This window comes from Charadrius vociferus, unplaced genomic scaffold (assembly GCF_000708025.1).
Source record: "Charadrius vociferus isolate BGI_N301 unplaced genomic scaffold, ASM70802v2 scaffold282, whole genome shotgun sequence".
Taxonomy (NCBI): domain Eukaryota; kingdom Metazoa; phylum Chordata; class Aves; order Charadriiformes; family Charadriidae; genus Charadrius; species Charadrius vociferus.
This window is the reverse complement of record NW_009647731.1, coordinates 1,445,118-1,460,868: the sequence shown is the minus strand read 5'-3', so window position 1 is coordinate 1,460,868 and position 15,751 is coordinate 1,445,118. Positions and strand designations below refer to the sequence as shown.

At 51.6% G+C, this 15,751-nt stretch overlaps 1 protein-coding gene across 1 annotated transcript in view; it reads right to left on the bottom strand.

The window, feature by feature from the left end:
- Window positions 1-11,108: 11,108 nt before the first annotated feature.
- SUFU (suppressor of fused homolog (Drosophila)) overlaps window positions 11,109-15,751 on the bottom strand; it is an 84,408-nt gene continuing 79,765 nt past the window's right edge. The window contains exons 10-11 of the mRNA XM_009881528.1: window positions 14,788-14,856; window positions 11,109-11,603 (exon numbers count right to left, since the gene is read on the bottom strand). Of these exons, the coding sequence (XP_009879830.1) occupies window positions 11,514-11,603; window positions 14,788-14,856 (159 nt within the window). The 3' untranslated portion in view covers window positions 11,109-11,513. The remainder of the gene's footprint in view (window positions 11,604-14,787; window positions 14,857-15,751) is intronic.

Here is a 15,751-nt window from a genome sequence, read left to right as displayed (position 1 = left end):
AAACCCCGGGGCACTGCCAAACCTGGGGTGGGGGCACCCGTGCCCCCTCCATGGAGGATCCCCGTGAATCCAGCCCATGCACGCTGCAAAGGAGGGGCTGGGGCGCCTGGCAGCCATGGTTAGCCTTTAACCACCCAAACACGGCACAGAGGGAGAGGAAATTCTTGAGGCATCTATTAACATAAAAAGAGTCGTACTTTACATTTGGTCCCACTTATGGCTTATAAATGATTACTGCACCTTTTAATAAATGGTTAATCAAATGTTAGAGTCCAAACAAGTTGATGGGTTGCTTATTACCATGGTTTATAACCTTTTATGAATGCCTTCTGTCGATGTACTTATAAACATCCATACCACGTACTTCTCGTGTCTTGACATGTTGGTCACATCTGTTCGAAGTTTATTAACTCTTGAGCATCTCGCTAATGGCAGACCGGGAGGGATCCCGCTATTTATCTGTATTAATCCGTGCGGCTCAGAGAGCACACCTGCATGGCAGGATCTGGCCAAGGGGCGACGTGAGCGTCCCCCTTCATCCGAAAAAGGTTCGAAGCGAGTGGGATGCATCCTCATCAGAAAGAAGGCGGCAGTGGGGTGTTGCTCTCACGGGTGCGGGTTTTTTTTTTTGCCACCAGGACAAAGAAGTGAGGGAAGTTGGAGGCAGATTCTTCGTCTCCTGAAGTCATCAAGCCGAGACAGGACGTCGTCCTGGACCGCCTGTTTGAATAAAAAACACAAGTTATCCGGCTCAATGTGAGAGGATTTGGTTGAAATTCTCTGGCCTGTGAACACGGGAGGTCAAACAGGATGATTTAATGGGCTCTTCTGGCCTGGAAATCCATGGAAACATCCTTGGCCGTCGCTGTTCACGCGCAGCTGAAGCCCCCCTCGCGTCATGTCGCAAATAATGAAATAAAACTCTCAATAAGCTGAATAATCAGAAAACAATTTTCCAATAAAAGCATCCCCCGAAATCTCCTTTTAAGGCAAGGACTGGGATTCCCACTGCCAAGCGTGTTCCCGACGCCTCGCGTTATTGTTGGGCTGCCTGTGCCGGGGCCGGGCAGGCTGCCACGCCGCCCCACGCCCCGGGGGTCGCTCCCCACCAGGCGCCCAGCCAGCCCCCCTGCTTCTGAGCCCTTTTTGCCTTTATTTTTCCCTTTTTGCCGGATGCTTCGGATAATTTTCCTGTTCAAAAAGCAAGCAGGGAGTACGAGGTGCTGCGGCCCCACGTTCGCTCCAGCGTTTTTAACAGCCAGAGAAGGGGTTTGTGCATTAAGCAGATGGGGACGGTCCCAGCGGGAAGCTGGGACTCCCTGGTCACCTTGGCCTCGGACGCTCCTGGACGTTTTTTAATATCTAACCGTGGTTTTCCCTTTGCTCCCCGCTCTCTGGCCCCTGTGGAGCGGGTACCCCATCTCCTGCGGCAGCAGCATCTCACTGCTTCACTCGCTGCCCTCCAGAGGGTTATTTGCGGCCCGACCGTGGAAAGCCTGAGGAAATGTGAGTGATGGGGAAGAGCATTAAGAATACTTTTCCCCTTGGAAAAAAAAAACCAAACCCGAAGTGCACTTTTTTGGAAAGCTGCTGCGGCAATGGCTGCTGCTCGAGACGCGCCCGCAGCCAGCGCATCCCTGCCGCAGGTGAGCGGTGGGGACCGTGGGGACAGAGCCCGCGCCAGCCCTTCTGCCATGGTGTGTCTTGTGTGCTGCTTCAATTAGCGTGAGCGATAAGGTGTCGGGGCAAGACAGGGCCATTTTTTCCTCCAATACGAACTACCCAACAGCAGGATCAGTTGCTCTGGGAGCTATCTGGAGAAGCCAGAGCCTTTGGGCACGCTGCGGGCTACTAGAAAGGGAGCTGGGATGTGTGTGGGGTTCCCTTCGCTGCCTCTCTCACCCCTGCCAGGTCCCGGTGTCCCACACCGGACGGTGAGGCTGTGATTTGCAGCAGGGTAATGATGCTCACCGGCTCCCTGCCATCCCCCAGGCTCAGCTGTGGGGCAGGGGGTGTTTGTCCCACACTGGGGGGATGCAGTGGGACCAGCCCAGTCTGGCTGCTTCGGGCCCCTCTCCGGTTACGGTTTGGCCACAGGGCCCCCAGGAGCGCGGGGTGTTAATGTGTCAGGTCCTGCATGCCGAGGCATGCTGGGAGGCTTTCCTCCGCACCGAGGTGCTGCTGTGACCGGCTGTGTCACAAACGCCGGCCGGGCGAAACAGCAAGCAGGAGAGAAACAAGGCAAAAAGAGGAGGGAAAAGAAAAATCCAAAGGGACCTGGTGCACCCATCTCCTGCAAGCCCACATTTCTGGGTGCTGCGTGACACATCCTTGTGGTCCAGGTGGGTTAAAGCATGGAGAACCCCTCCCTCCCATGTCCGCACCATCCTGCCATGGGCTGAGGGACATGCCACGGGCTGGGGGACACGCTGCAGGTGATGGGAAGGGTTTTGGGGGTCAGGGCTGTCCGTGGGTGCCCAAGTCCAGCAGAACCTGGCTGGGCATGGAGCACTGTAGGACTGGGAGCCCCTTGCTGTGGGGGCTGCCCCCTTGTCCTGCTTCATGAGGTCCCATCTCCCATCCCACCCCGTCTCCCCCTCGTGCCCCCCAGGTGCACTTTCTTCCCCATCAAGGTTCCCAGGCGCCGCCATTCACTTTTCAGGTGGGAAACGAGCCCCAGCCCTCCCTCCGCACCTCAAAAAAAACACCCAAACCCAACCAAAACCAAGGGAGGAGAGAAATAAACAAACAAATCCCTTCCCTCTCCTGGCTTGGCATCTGCTCACAGCCCTTCCATTATTAATTAGAGAAGCTGCCGGCATTATTAGCAACAAACCGCTCCTAATGAAGTTCAGAGCCGCAGATCCAGGAGGGGCTCCCAGACACCGCTTTTCAGAAACCTTAATTAAATTCACTGCCTGAAGGTGCTTTCGGCTGGGGCGGAGGCAGAGTGGTGAGGCTGCCGGGGCCGGGCACGGCCGTGCTGATGGTGGGGCTCGGAGCGAAGGGTGACAGTGGGAGATGGGCACTCCGCTGTGCCGCAGCCCCCAGGGAGACCCAGTCCCCTCCGGATTTGGGGCTGAAACGAGGGATCGGCTGGGATGCGCGGTTGCAATGTGGAGGACTGCCCAGCCACTGCAGGGATGGCAAAGGCAGACCATTTAATTCATCAATTAAATTAACTGAGCGCCAGGGGCAGGGCTGGCCAGGGGGCAGTGGGGAGGGCTCCCAGCACTGCTCAAGCAGTGGGGTCCCCGGCTGGTGCCGGTTCTGCTGTCCTTGCTGGGATGTCCTAGCGGGGTGGCCCTTCACTTGCAAATGCTTTGAGGCCCCGGAAGGTGAGGGGCATGGTGGGTGTCGGGCCAGGAGACCAGCTGCGGGTGGCCTCTTGTCCCTCCTGTCCCCATCTGGGGAAATAATCTCGCTGGGGATCCCAGTTGACTGGCAAGGCTTCCTCAAGTGACATGATGAAAGCTGGCCAAGCCATGGTCATGTTCCCTTTGGCACGTCTGGCACAGGTTGCTCTGCACCAGCGGCGCTCAGAGATGCCGCTGCTTTGCTTTGGGGCTGGGACGGTTCGTGTCTGGATGTGGCTGCAGGAGAGGTTCTTCGGGAAAGGATGGTTTTCACCCCAAACTTCAAAAGAAAAGAAATCCTCGCAGGAATGTTTCCGCTGATTGCTCCCCTTTCAATGCAGGGAGGGCTGAGATAAAACCCCCGAAAAGCAAGGGCGATACCTGCCCAAAGCTGGATTTCAGCTCCCGCGCATCTTTTCCCTTCCCTGTCACCCTTCCTGTGCGTACAGCGATCTCCCTTTCCCCCCAGATATTCCACCCTTCCTTTCTCTGACCTTAAAGGAATTTATTACCGAGGAGTGTAAAAAGATTACTGCAAAATCGTTCTGCGTTACTGGGAAATCATTGCAACATTAGCTCAGTAATATTTTTTCATAAGTGTTTGCTGTGTCTCTTCTCCGACATATTCGGTCTCCGCGCGCACATCCACACCCCCGCAAGTCCCGCCGAAGCCAAGAGGCGCTTGGCAGAGGACGGTAGCACGGACCTGACCCGGCACTCACCCCTGCTCCCTCCTTCCCGCGCCGGCAGACGAGGTTGCCATCCCTTGGCCGACGGACCGTGTCCTCGCACCCATGTGCGAGCGCTCCCCATCCCATCTCGTCCAAACAGGATGGAAAACGCCGGCTGTCGGGGCACTTGGGCTGCTCCGGCTCAAGAGGTTCCACCACAGGACGCTTGTGGAGGATCCTGCACTTGGTTGGGCTCAGGACTGGCCATTTTGCTGAGTTTTTTTGGGAAAAGGAAGATTTCTCTCCCACGCCTGCACTTGAGAGGTCTGTGCAAGAGACCCCGCTCCCCCGGGGCCGGGGGGAGAAGATGCTGACGGGGAATGGCGGAGGGGAAGGGGCTGCTGAGGCAGCTGTGGGGCCGAGTGGGGGGCAGGCGGTCTGGTCCCACCGAGTCACCCACAGAGAAGGACACCGAGAATTCTGCAAATACGTTTAATGCACTTAGAATACACAGGAGGAAAAAAACGTTTAGTGATTCACAAAAATATTACAAAAAGTCACGTGCAGGCGAAACACACCCAGCACTGCAATAACAATGTAAGAATTTACATTAGAAACTAATATAAAATATTTAAAAACCTCTGCTAGTTTAGCTTTCCATTTGTTTTTTGTCTTTTATTAAAAAAAAAAAAAAAAGGAGGGGAGGGGGAAGAAAGGCCATCTACAAGGTACTGATACACCGGCTGCAGAAACGCGGGCTCTTTCCAGCCCCGTTGGTAGCGTCCTCGGGCTCCTCGCTCGACACGACCCCACGCACGCAGACCGCACACACTCGCACACGCACGCACACACGGGTGAACTACAGAAAGGTTCACCTCCCGGCTGCGAGGGCAGCCCCAGCGGTCAGGGTCCCGGTCACCCCACGAGTCCCCCACCCTGGGAAGCTTGCCTTTGCTCCAGGTTTTGCAGAAACCATCCAGCATACAAAACAAGTAGCGTCCCCAGCGAGCGGCAAAATCTCCATCCCTTTAAAAAAAGGGAAAAGCCGGCGTGCCCAACCTGGGCTGGATGAGAGAAGGGTTTTGAATGACTAAACTTGGGTTTGGAGCATGACCGCGGCCAAACGCGCAGCACCGGGACTCCAGGGCTGGATGGATGCAGGGAGCATCCCAGCGCAGGGGCCAGGGCATCGGTACAAACCCCCAGCGGGATGCTGTCTGCTTCCACAGGGCTGCAAACTGCCGCTTCAGGGAAAGCCAAGAGCTGAGAACAAAAGGGCCTGGAGCCCCCCCAGCCCATGATCAGTCATTGCTGGGACGACACGGCCACTCACACCCGCCTCCCCTTCCTCTGCCCCCCGCGGGTTTCGCAGCCCGCTGGCTGCCGCAGGAGGAACAGCGCAGGAGCTTCGTCTCCAGCACCGCAAAGTCCTTCTGCGCTTCTGCGCCCATCCTGCCCGCGGCATTGTCAACACATGCCGTGTTTATGTAGGACCTACCGCACAGGGCGACAGCTCGGTCCCTCCCACCCTCGCCGCTCGTGCAGCGGAGGGTTTCCGGAGCCGCACTTTCGCTGCAGTTGGGCCCCAGGGAAAGGAACAAAGGAGCCATTTTCATCTCCAGCCTCGCCGGGAGCGGAGGGAGAGGGCGAGAGAAAAGAGCAGTGTTTGCAAAACACAACAATCGGCAGGAAATTTTCCTCCGGCTTTTTGAGCTTGGGTCGTCGTCCCCCCGTCGTGCCCCCCCTCCCCACATCCCCCTTCCTCTTTTAAAAGAGGGGAGACACAGCATCAGGACAGTTTAAAAACAACCAGGGACCGGCCAGCCCCGTCTGCCATGTGCAGTCCTTTTTCCTCTCCCACTACCAGGGCCCTATGAGCTGAACAGCGAATGATGCCGTGGTCTTTAGGCGAGGAAAAGGGAAGGGGCTACCTTCACAGCACACTAGAAATGGTGTTTCTCAACTGATGTGCCGCTTATGATGATTTTCTGGTCTGTCAGTGATTTTAGGGGAAACAGAAGCACAGTAGAAATGAAGAGGTGGTGAAGCATGATACACGACAGGTTCACTGCCTGAGAGAGACAGGTCGATGCAGGGCTGGGTTTAAAACACGTTCGCAACCTCAGGCTTATTCTCTGTTTGAAATTTTGGACTCCTGTCGAACACAAGTTTGGTTTTTTTTTAAAAATAAAAGAGAACAAGCAGACACAGCGTAACAGAAAAAATGTTATAAAAATAGGAGGTTGCTACCACACTCATTAAAAACCGCCATGGTCCCAGAGACCTAAATCCAGCTTTAAAATCTTGGGAGGTGAACCCCAACCGGCAAACATGCATTTCGAGATTGTTTTGGATACAGTTTGGCTGCTGCTGCGCAGGCTGGTGTTTATCGATAGGGACAGATGCACAGAAAGGGATTCCTGGTTGCTCGACAGTTCATCTGCCCTTGCAGCTTCACTCACAGGGAGAATTAAGGCACAATATATACTCTAAACAGAGGGCAGTTACGTAGAGGATCAAGTCCCCGGGAGGTGGAAGGGTTCTCGTGGTGCTGGGCTCCCTCCTCACCCGGCAGCGATGGCGCAGGGGCCGAAGCCCAAGACTTCATACAGCGGAGCCACAGCTATGCCCTGGGCTAGGGGAAAATCGGACACACGGGTCTAAGGGTTTTCTCTGGCCTGAAGATCTGCAGATCTCTCCTCCCCACCAGACACGATGCTGCCTTGCCCTGGCCAGATACAAGCTGGCAAAGAGGGTGATGGACTCCAGATGCCTACCTAGGAGGAGGGAGTAGTCATCAGGACAGATGAGCAGCCGAGCAGCCATGATCCCATGCAGACCTGTCGTCTAACCCAGTGTCCTGCAAAGCATGCGGTCAGCCAAACATTTTCCAGTGAAGCATCTGAGAAAAGTTTTTGTGAGGAGCTGAGGGGACATTTGGCAAAGGGAAGGGATGGTGGGTGAGCAATAAAGCTCACTCAGTGACCAGCCTGGAGGTTCTCATGAGGGGCAGCGAAGCACAAGCTTCACTCCCCACTAATTAAAATAACAAATGAGACTGAAGCAGCCATGTTGCCACTCCCCATCTTTGACCCAACCTCAGATGCAGCTAACGCAGCCATTTGCAGTCTCTACCATCAGCAGCAGGTACGGGCCGGAGCGTGAACACGCAGTGGGATGTGCGTGGCCGGCTGCTCGCACCCGTGCAGGACCTCAGTGGGTCCTGGCATGGAAATGAGGACTTGCCTGCAGGGCCCCCGTGCTGTGCCAAGGCCCTGATGATTCTCACTTTGGTTTCTAGCCCCTCTTGCAGTGCCCGAGATACATAAGGACTGCGCTGCCTCGAACAAGCCCGAGCCGTGGGTGCAGGAGGGAGGCTGCTAACCTGCTCCCCCACCACGCAACCTCTCCCCAGCAATCCGCCCCCTCCAAGCCAAGCATCACTTTCAACTCTTTTTTTTAAAAAAAGCTACATCCCCTAAATATTTCTACTGGTCACAGATGAAAAACAACAAAACCCCCACTTCTTCAAAGACCATTTGATGACCCGATGGTGTCATTTCAAAAGCCATCCAAGAGCAACTGCATATTTGAAGTGAAGAGCTTAAGAATATAATTTCAAATCACTGTTGGCAAATCTATGTACAGCAAAACCAATATATCACCATCCTCAAAGACATTATACACAGCAGGCACCACCTATCTAAGCCACTGAAAATATCACTGTAGGTCACACCGGCTACAAGACTGACTGCTCTGCTCAGATTGTATCCCACATACTTTAATATTGAAACTATACATTCCTTTCTCCTGTTTTTAATCATGAGTTGAGAGGGAGAGTAGTCCTGGGTTTGGGACTTCTCTTGTTTCAGAATTGCTGTCACATGTTGGATTTTCAAGGCATTGCGGCTTTGCCATAAGGCTCTTCATCTTTGGAAATATCCCTATCGACCTGCATCGCAAGGTTTCTCCAGGGGGAGAAAACCCATACTTACTGCTTCTAAACTGCATTCACTTCCATCCAGATCACTATCTTTAGCCAACACAAGCCTCACAGGTTTTGGCTTCATACAGTCCTGCTTCAGACCTTCTACACAATCTAGAAAAAATCAGCACCAGTGGACCTACCATCTCAGCAGGTTTGGGTTAGGAAAATACCGTGGCGTTTATCAACACTGCTGCATTTCCCTTTTTCAAACTACTTGCTCACTAAGATACAAAGGTTTCTTTTCCATTTCCTACACACAGAGGCATGTCCTCCTTTCCCCACGATGAAAACATCCAAACTCGAGATCTCATTTACTTGCCAATGAATAAGCCTTTGGCACGGCTGCAAACTTGATGTGAATCAGGGGAGGGGAGGTCGTATGGGTGCACAGCTCTTCACGATACTGAGTAACACGCAACTTTCTTATTCTTAGATAACTGTTGAGAGGCAGTGTGACACGATCTGGGAACTTAAGGGCTGACTTTCATCAGTTTCTCTCTGTCGGTCTAACAATAAGACAGAGATTCCTATTTTAGCAGTTATTTGTCTAATATTTTTCCCCTTAACTAAATAGGAAGATTTCATTTCCTTCCCTTCAAACCTTCCCCTCAATTGTTATCTGGCTACCAGCAAAGATCTGTGAGAAAGTGTCTCAGAAATAGAGATTTCTGGCATGCCACCTGTTCATAACTCAAATACACAGAACTATATATAAATACATGACATGGAACAAAAATACACACACACAAGGATACTGGGTGGATTTTCAAACGCATTCAGCTTGCTCCCTCTGAAGTCAATGAAAACCCAACCCAGAGCGTCTGATGAGAGTAAATATGGTGAGGAAAACATACACATGAGAAAGGCAGAACTGGAGCACAAGCCAGCTCGGAGGAGGTGCTTTCCCTGCGTACATCACCGCATCCCCGCTGCGAAGGCTCAAAGAGTTCATAGGGCAGGAGGTCCTAAGCTTTCCAGATGTGTGTCAGAGCCCGGAGAGGGTCTGATGGACTTCTCTCTGCCCCGTGCTGATCTCTGCAGGAACAGCAACAATTGACCTTCCAAATGTCCCTTCTCCACTAAGATGTGGATTTTAAGCTCCTTTTAATGAGAGCTAGCATCTGGAAACAAGGAAGAGCAGCCAGCACCGTGGCAACGGGCCAGCTCTGCTGCAGGCACCCCCAGCAAGCTCGTACAAGAGCAGTCCATGGGCTACTGTTGGCGGATGGCTTTGGGACAAAACTGGAGTTGCTGCCCTTGCCTTTTTCCCGACTGCCACAATCGTCTGTTTGTTCATTATCTTGCGGTGGGACACTTGGGCACGTCATTTTTGAAGCTGGACTGGTACATTTTCATGCCGCTTTCTCGCCCACGCTGTCCCCTGCATACACATCTACAGTGCAGAAGGGATGCTTAGTGCTAACCAGGACAATGAAAACTGGCCAAGAGATCCCACGGATGAATGCAGTCTGCCACAGCACAGAAATCACTCTGGCTGGCACACGCAGATATCTGAAAGTTTGTTCTTTCACAGCAGGATTTTAAGATGATCCTCTGAGTTCAGACAAAATGACAAACTCATTTACATGTAAATTGCTTTCGTAGCTTTGCAGAAAGAAAGGTTCTGCCGAGCAGTGTTGGACCCTGCATTTGGCCTGCCTTAAATTATAATATAACAACAATTATAATAATACAAATACTACTTTGTACACAAAGCACGCCCTCCCCTGCAAACCCTGGCATGCTTCGGTAGGTCCTACAGCCCTCTAGTCAATAATCACCCTCTCTGCACAGACAGACATTGAGTGACTTGCCTGAGGCCACAGAGGAATTCTGTAGCAAGTCCAAGGAAAGCTTTGTGGCTCCTAGCTCTGCTTCTTGACCAACATTAACCAGCCTCAAATATATGCAAAAAACATCAAAGCTGACTGTGCCAGGAAGAAATTCAATCAGAAAACAAACAGAAAACCAACCCTGGGGTACTGCGAGGCCTCCTGGACTTTGCTGTTTGATCAGGGGAGTTAAGTGTTAAAAGCTTTTGTTATACTTGTATTAGGATCACACAGCAATTGCGCATATATCACCAAGTTAGCTGGTAGGCAGAAAGGGGTGGAAAGAAAGCTGCACCTCCCCTGACAAGGAGTGAAGAGTTGTCACCAAAAGACAATGGGCAAAGGAAGGCTGGGGAATATGCATCAGAAACAACCTGCAACAGCAGCAGGAGGTAAAGGCTGCAGTGATTTGCTGCAGCATATCCACAGGGGCCAGCATCTCGAGGCAGAGACACAACCTGACCCTGCAGAGACCATCTCCTCTGCACACCACGTTTGCTCCAAGGAGGAAGCCACAGGGCTCTAGAGAGAGGGTCTTTTCAAACCGATTTTGATGCTTCACAGTACAAATCTATCTGAAAGGAGGGACGTCGGCAACAACAAGAGCCACCACAGCGAGGCTAGAGGGGAAAATGAAGCTGCACTAGGGCACAACCCTGCTGGAAAAGGGAGAATAGTTAGCTTTACTGAGGCTGAGTCTCCTCTCTGCTATGCCAGGGCAGTGGAGATCTCCATTTCGTATGCTTTCAAGCAGCTCTCTGGATCCTGCAGAACTGCTGAAGTTGTCCCTGCGAACAAATGGTCCTTTCTAGCTTCTCAAATTCTGTACAATAGCAAGGAAAAAATACTTGACAGTATCTCTTTAAAGATAAACACACTGTAAACAGGAGATCTCCCCCGCCCCGGTAGCTTTCTTCCTCCTGCTTGTGCAAAACCAGAGGTTGCGACCTTCCCTGGGGTTCAGGCACAAGGACAGGATGCGCGAGAATAAAGTTGCCTCTGTTTGCAGCGATACCATAGCTAATAGCACCAAGACCAACACTTAAAACATGCCTAATTTGAGGGCAGGGAGGATCTGGGTTTGTTTTTCTTGACTGAACTAGAAAGTTCATCTTTAAATCTGTTCAGCTTCAAGCATGTGAGCTTTTGGCCTCCTTTAAACAGGGGAAATACCATTCCGTTTCTGAAAAGAAAAAAAAAAATAGCACATGGAAGAACAGTTCTGCAGTCAGTAAAAGTTTGGCTAACAAAAGGACTCCAGAGTCACGTAAAGAACATTTAATCCATGGATTATAGGCTCGCACCTGGCAGAAATGCATGTGTAAATACAGGCGTGCAGAGCGTCTACACCCTGGGCTAAGGCAGAGGGGAGTTCTGTAGCTAGGAGAGAGAAAGGATTCTTACTACTAATTTTCATAGTTAAATATTTCTCACTCGCACTCACACATACGCAGACTGTTCCCAGAGAGCTCAGCCTTGGGAAGGATAAAGGAAAGGGCTCAGTTCGGTCTGGGCTGGTGCTGAGTAGCTCCTCTTCTGTTTGCAGTGGTTGTGCAGCAAACTCTTATTTGCAGGCAGAGTTTTTACTGCATTAATTATCCTGTGAGTCACTGGGTAATGGACAGTAACTTGGCTCTCCCAGTTGTTAGAAGGGTGTAATTCAGCTCTAATGCAGTGGGTTGTCGAACACAGCATCTGGCAAGATGGAAACTTTCAGTTTCTTTTCAGGCCAGCTGTACTCCTTTGGAAGTTTAAACTGTAAGACAGTAAAGAGAACCGGTTAATGTATATTGCTGCAACCTGCACAGAAAAAACAAAATCGTTGCAAAGGCAAGCAGCCCCATGTTATTATTATTTTTTAAAACAAGAGGCCACTAAGAAAACATTTCCCCATCAGTATGTTTTGGACAGCAGTGGACATTAGATAATGTGGCCTGTGCCTCAGCTGCCAAAGTAAAGTTCTGAGATTTCAGCCCAAGCACTGTTTATTTCATCAGATAGATTCTGGAGGGTTTCTGCCCCCAACACCATTTCTCCTCCCCGACCTCTCTGAACACTCGCAGCGCAAGTGTCTCCCCTCCTACCTGACCATGTCCCTTTTCTTTCATCTACCCCTGCCCCCAGAGCCCCCCATGTGCTTTAAAGGGGGACTTATGGTAGCTTTTAAACTCTTGCTTGTACAGCGTGGGATGTAAGGGAGCCAGCATGGCTCTGCCGGGTGACAGGCTTGCAAATGGCCATCACGTCTGGGAGGGCAAACTGTGCCACCCTGGCTGGGGGGAGCCAGCATGCCTGAACAGCATTTCTGCTCCAGCCCTACCCACCTCTGGTCCCAAGGCTTCGCAGAGTGCCTGTACAAAGCCTCATACTCACTCAGGCACTCGGCTACTCAGGCTGTTTTGCAAACATTGATTGAAGCAGAGGGAACGGAGATTTTTTGCCCCAGTCTGGTTTACACAGCACTGTCTCTGGCCAATGTTTCCCAAACAAGGCAAGTGCACTGGTCCCATCCTGACACTGCTCCGGGGCGCCCTGCCTCAGTCTGGGAAGTCACCCCAACATCTCTGATCCCAACCCTGACTGTGTTGGACCAAGGACCTTTACCACCAACCCTTCTCAAACCTACTTTTGACCAGGGCCCATGCATTCACACAGATCTCTCAAAAACAGCTCTGTAGAGGGGTGTGGAAGGTGGGGGATGGAATCTCTTAAGCTACAGATCTGCCCCACAGCTGGATGGCAACCAGCTCTGGACAAGCATTTCACGCAATCCCAGCACCCAGACTGAGGGTCCAAAACCCGTGGGGGACAGCTCTGGAAGCCAGTTTGCAGGACAATTTTGTTTCTAAAACTCTGCTGCACCCATGGTGTAGCACCTCCTGACACCCTGATGGGACTCCCAGGGAGAAATCTCACCGGGATCCCACACCACCAGGAACTCAGAATGGTTACAGATACAGTGGTCCTCTCCGAGGAGAGTCCTCAGACCAAGGCCAGCAGTATGGTAAGCTTCCCAGCGGCTACATGAATTAGAGAGCTGGTGCAAGGGGACAGTGTCCTGCGAATCATCTATCCATCTTTATCCAATTATTTGTCTTCCTTCCTGTAAGCGCCCCTTTTCTGAAGGACATTAACACACGCTTACTGGCAGGTTCCTGCTAGAGGAGATCCCCTTCAGCTGCCTGCTCCCCAGCAAGGGTGGCTCTAACATGAATTTGCCCCTGACCTTGCTCCATTTGCAGCTGTGCACAAGGGTAACCTGCAGTTGGTAACCATTGACCTTGGTATGCTGGGCTGGTGCTTCAGGGTCTGACCCATGATCTGGGGGCATGGCAGGAGACTCCCTCAGGATAGTGGCTACCATAAACTCCTACTCTTTCTCCCCTAGGAAACATAAACAGCCCAAGTCCCACTTATGGTTGATTTTTTTTTTAAATTCAGGCCCTGCGTATAGCTTGTACCATATCATCTAGTGGCCCTACACTGCCCAGGGGATTCTTCTGAGTTCAATGTCTATGGTATGTGAAAAACATGCTAAAGATACTCAGACAGATCTTAATTCCACTTAACACAGGTGGCTCTTTATGCAGCAAAGGAAAGAGTCTCCTTGCAGCGCTTCGTTCTACCACATGAGTATCATCAGCAACAGCCAGTGCTGCTGAGGAACGCCTTCAGTTGGCCCAACCCGGGATCCTGCAAGTTACAAATCCTTGGAGGAATCTGGATGCTGAAAGATCACATTTCATCTCAAGTATTTTCCGTTTTATAAACAGGAGTGGTTCCAAAGCAATCCTCTTGGAGAAGTCCTCCTTTGCATTTGTTTGTTTTTCACTTTTTAATTTAGCAAAGTCACAGTAACTCGGAACCGAGTGCCTGGTCGCTATGCCAGGAGCTGCCATGCCCATTGCCTCTGCCTGTCAGCGGAGAGTGAAGCAACATGAGCCGTCCAAAGCCTTAACTAAAGGGCCTTCAAACCAAAGTGCTCCTGGGCTTCCATGTCACTAGCAAAAATGAGCTTTGGATTAGATTTAACTGGCTAAAAGCTGGCCTGAAAGTCACTGCACAGCCAGCAGTGTGCTTCCCTTTACTCACACACTGAAGAACACCCTGGCATTAAATCAACTCTGGATTAAACAATTAGAGCCCTGAGATTTTCCTGGGGGGAGGGGAGCAGGGCGAGGGATAGGAGGGCTGCTCTACAAGCCAAGGAAAGTTTCTTTAGAGTCTGCAGGGAGCTGTAAAAAATGGGATTAAAAATATTACATGTCATTTCTGCCATTGCTCTTTGAAGTCAAGCAGAATATTTATATGGCATGCATGGGAGACAGGGTGTTAAATGTTCCCCAGGAAGAGATCACATGGCAGGGGGAAGTTTAGCATCGCACAGCAAAGCTTTATAAAGCTCCCTTGGCTGCTGCTATAATGCTTCCAGGCTGGTGATGGTCCTCTGCACGCTGTGCAGGGGCAGCAGGTGAAGGCCAAGCAGCAGATGTGAAAAAGCCCCTGTCCGCTCCCCAAACCCAAAAAAGAAGGCACCTACAACAGATTGTTCAGCAGTAAATGTGCTGCCGCCGCTTTTGACCTTTCTGAAAGTGGAGAAGGTGATGTGTCTGGAGCTGCTGCTGAGGACACTATGCACAGCACGGAGGAAACCCCACCACCTGGACCAGGGGCTGCACTGCTTTGATTTGGAGCGCTCAGATACCATGTTGGGAAAGATGCTGGTGGAAAGGAAATGCAGAGTCTCCCTTAATACCCATCCCTGCCCTGTATTTCTTGCAATCTGTTCTCTCAGTGCAGATGTGAAGCTTTAGCAAGGCCTCAAGTCTACGGGGCAGGGCTGCAGCCTGCGAGCTGAGGGGAAGATCAAAGGCAAGCTGCAGGACGGGCTGAGCTCTCTGGGACAGTACATGGGAGACATGGGAATGACGCAGCCTTACTTCCTCTGGAGAATTCAGATCTTCTAAATCTTCCAGCATTCTCTCTACGAACTCTTCGGTCAATAGGATCTGCAAAGGAAATACAGTCGTTTACGCCTTTACGCTCCTCATTTTAGCTAACTGCCAAGAAACAGAACGACTTCTGCAGGGAGCAGGCTGTTCCAGCTCACTCCTTCCCCCATGTCCTTCTTTCCCGCAATACAAAGGTTTGAGGGCAAGGAGCTCCTAACTTTGCCTCCCACCCCAACCACTGCAAAAAAAATGTTAAAATTATACAGCAATCTTTTTTGACCCTCAATTATCTTCCTCAGTCTAAAATTAGAGGCTCAGCTTTAGACAGACAGAGTGGGGAAGGAGGAAAAAGGGTCAAGATAACAACTGTTGGAGAGACAGTGGGAGACAGAGCTGCTTTCATCTGATCCATTGAAGTTAAGCTCACAGTTTAATCAGGAAACAGCAGTGCAGGGAGAGCCTAAGACCCGTACAGAGCCGGTACTCTGACCCGAGAGCAGCACATTGCGCAGATGAACCAGATGTTGGGTACGGGAGGTGCTCCCAGAGGTGCCCACAATAGGCACCTCCACGTTGTATCGCACGTGCCCATCCTGCCTGCCTCTGCTGGGAAAGCTTTTGGCTCACCTCAAAGCCAGGTTGGCAAGCATGAAGTGGCCCAGGAAAGCAGCTGCCGATGGGTCAAATTTCCCAGCTGAGGGCCACGACCTTGGCTCCATGGAGCCCCCCAAGTCACACAAACCAGAGACACCAGTGGGGGGAAAGCAGCCCTGGGAATTCAAGGGGAGGAACTGCCACCTTCTTTTAAAAAGCCTGTGATAGCCAAAAGCAAACACGTCCTGCCTCTCTTCACAACAGCCGTAAAGGCCAGAGCTCCAGGCAGGCCAGCTGGCTTGGCACAGGAGCAGAGACGGCAGTGCGGGACCAGGCAAACATCCCCGCGCGGTGAGGG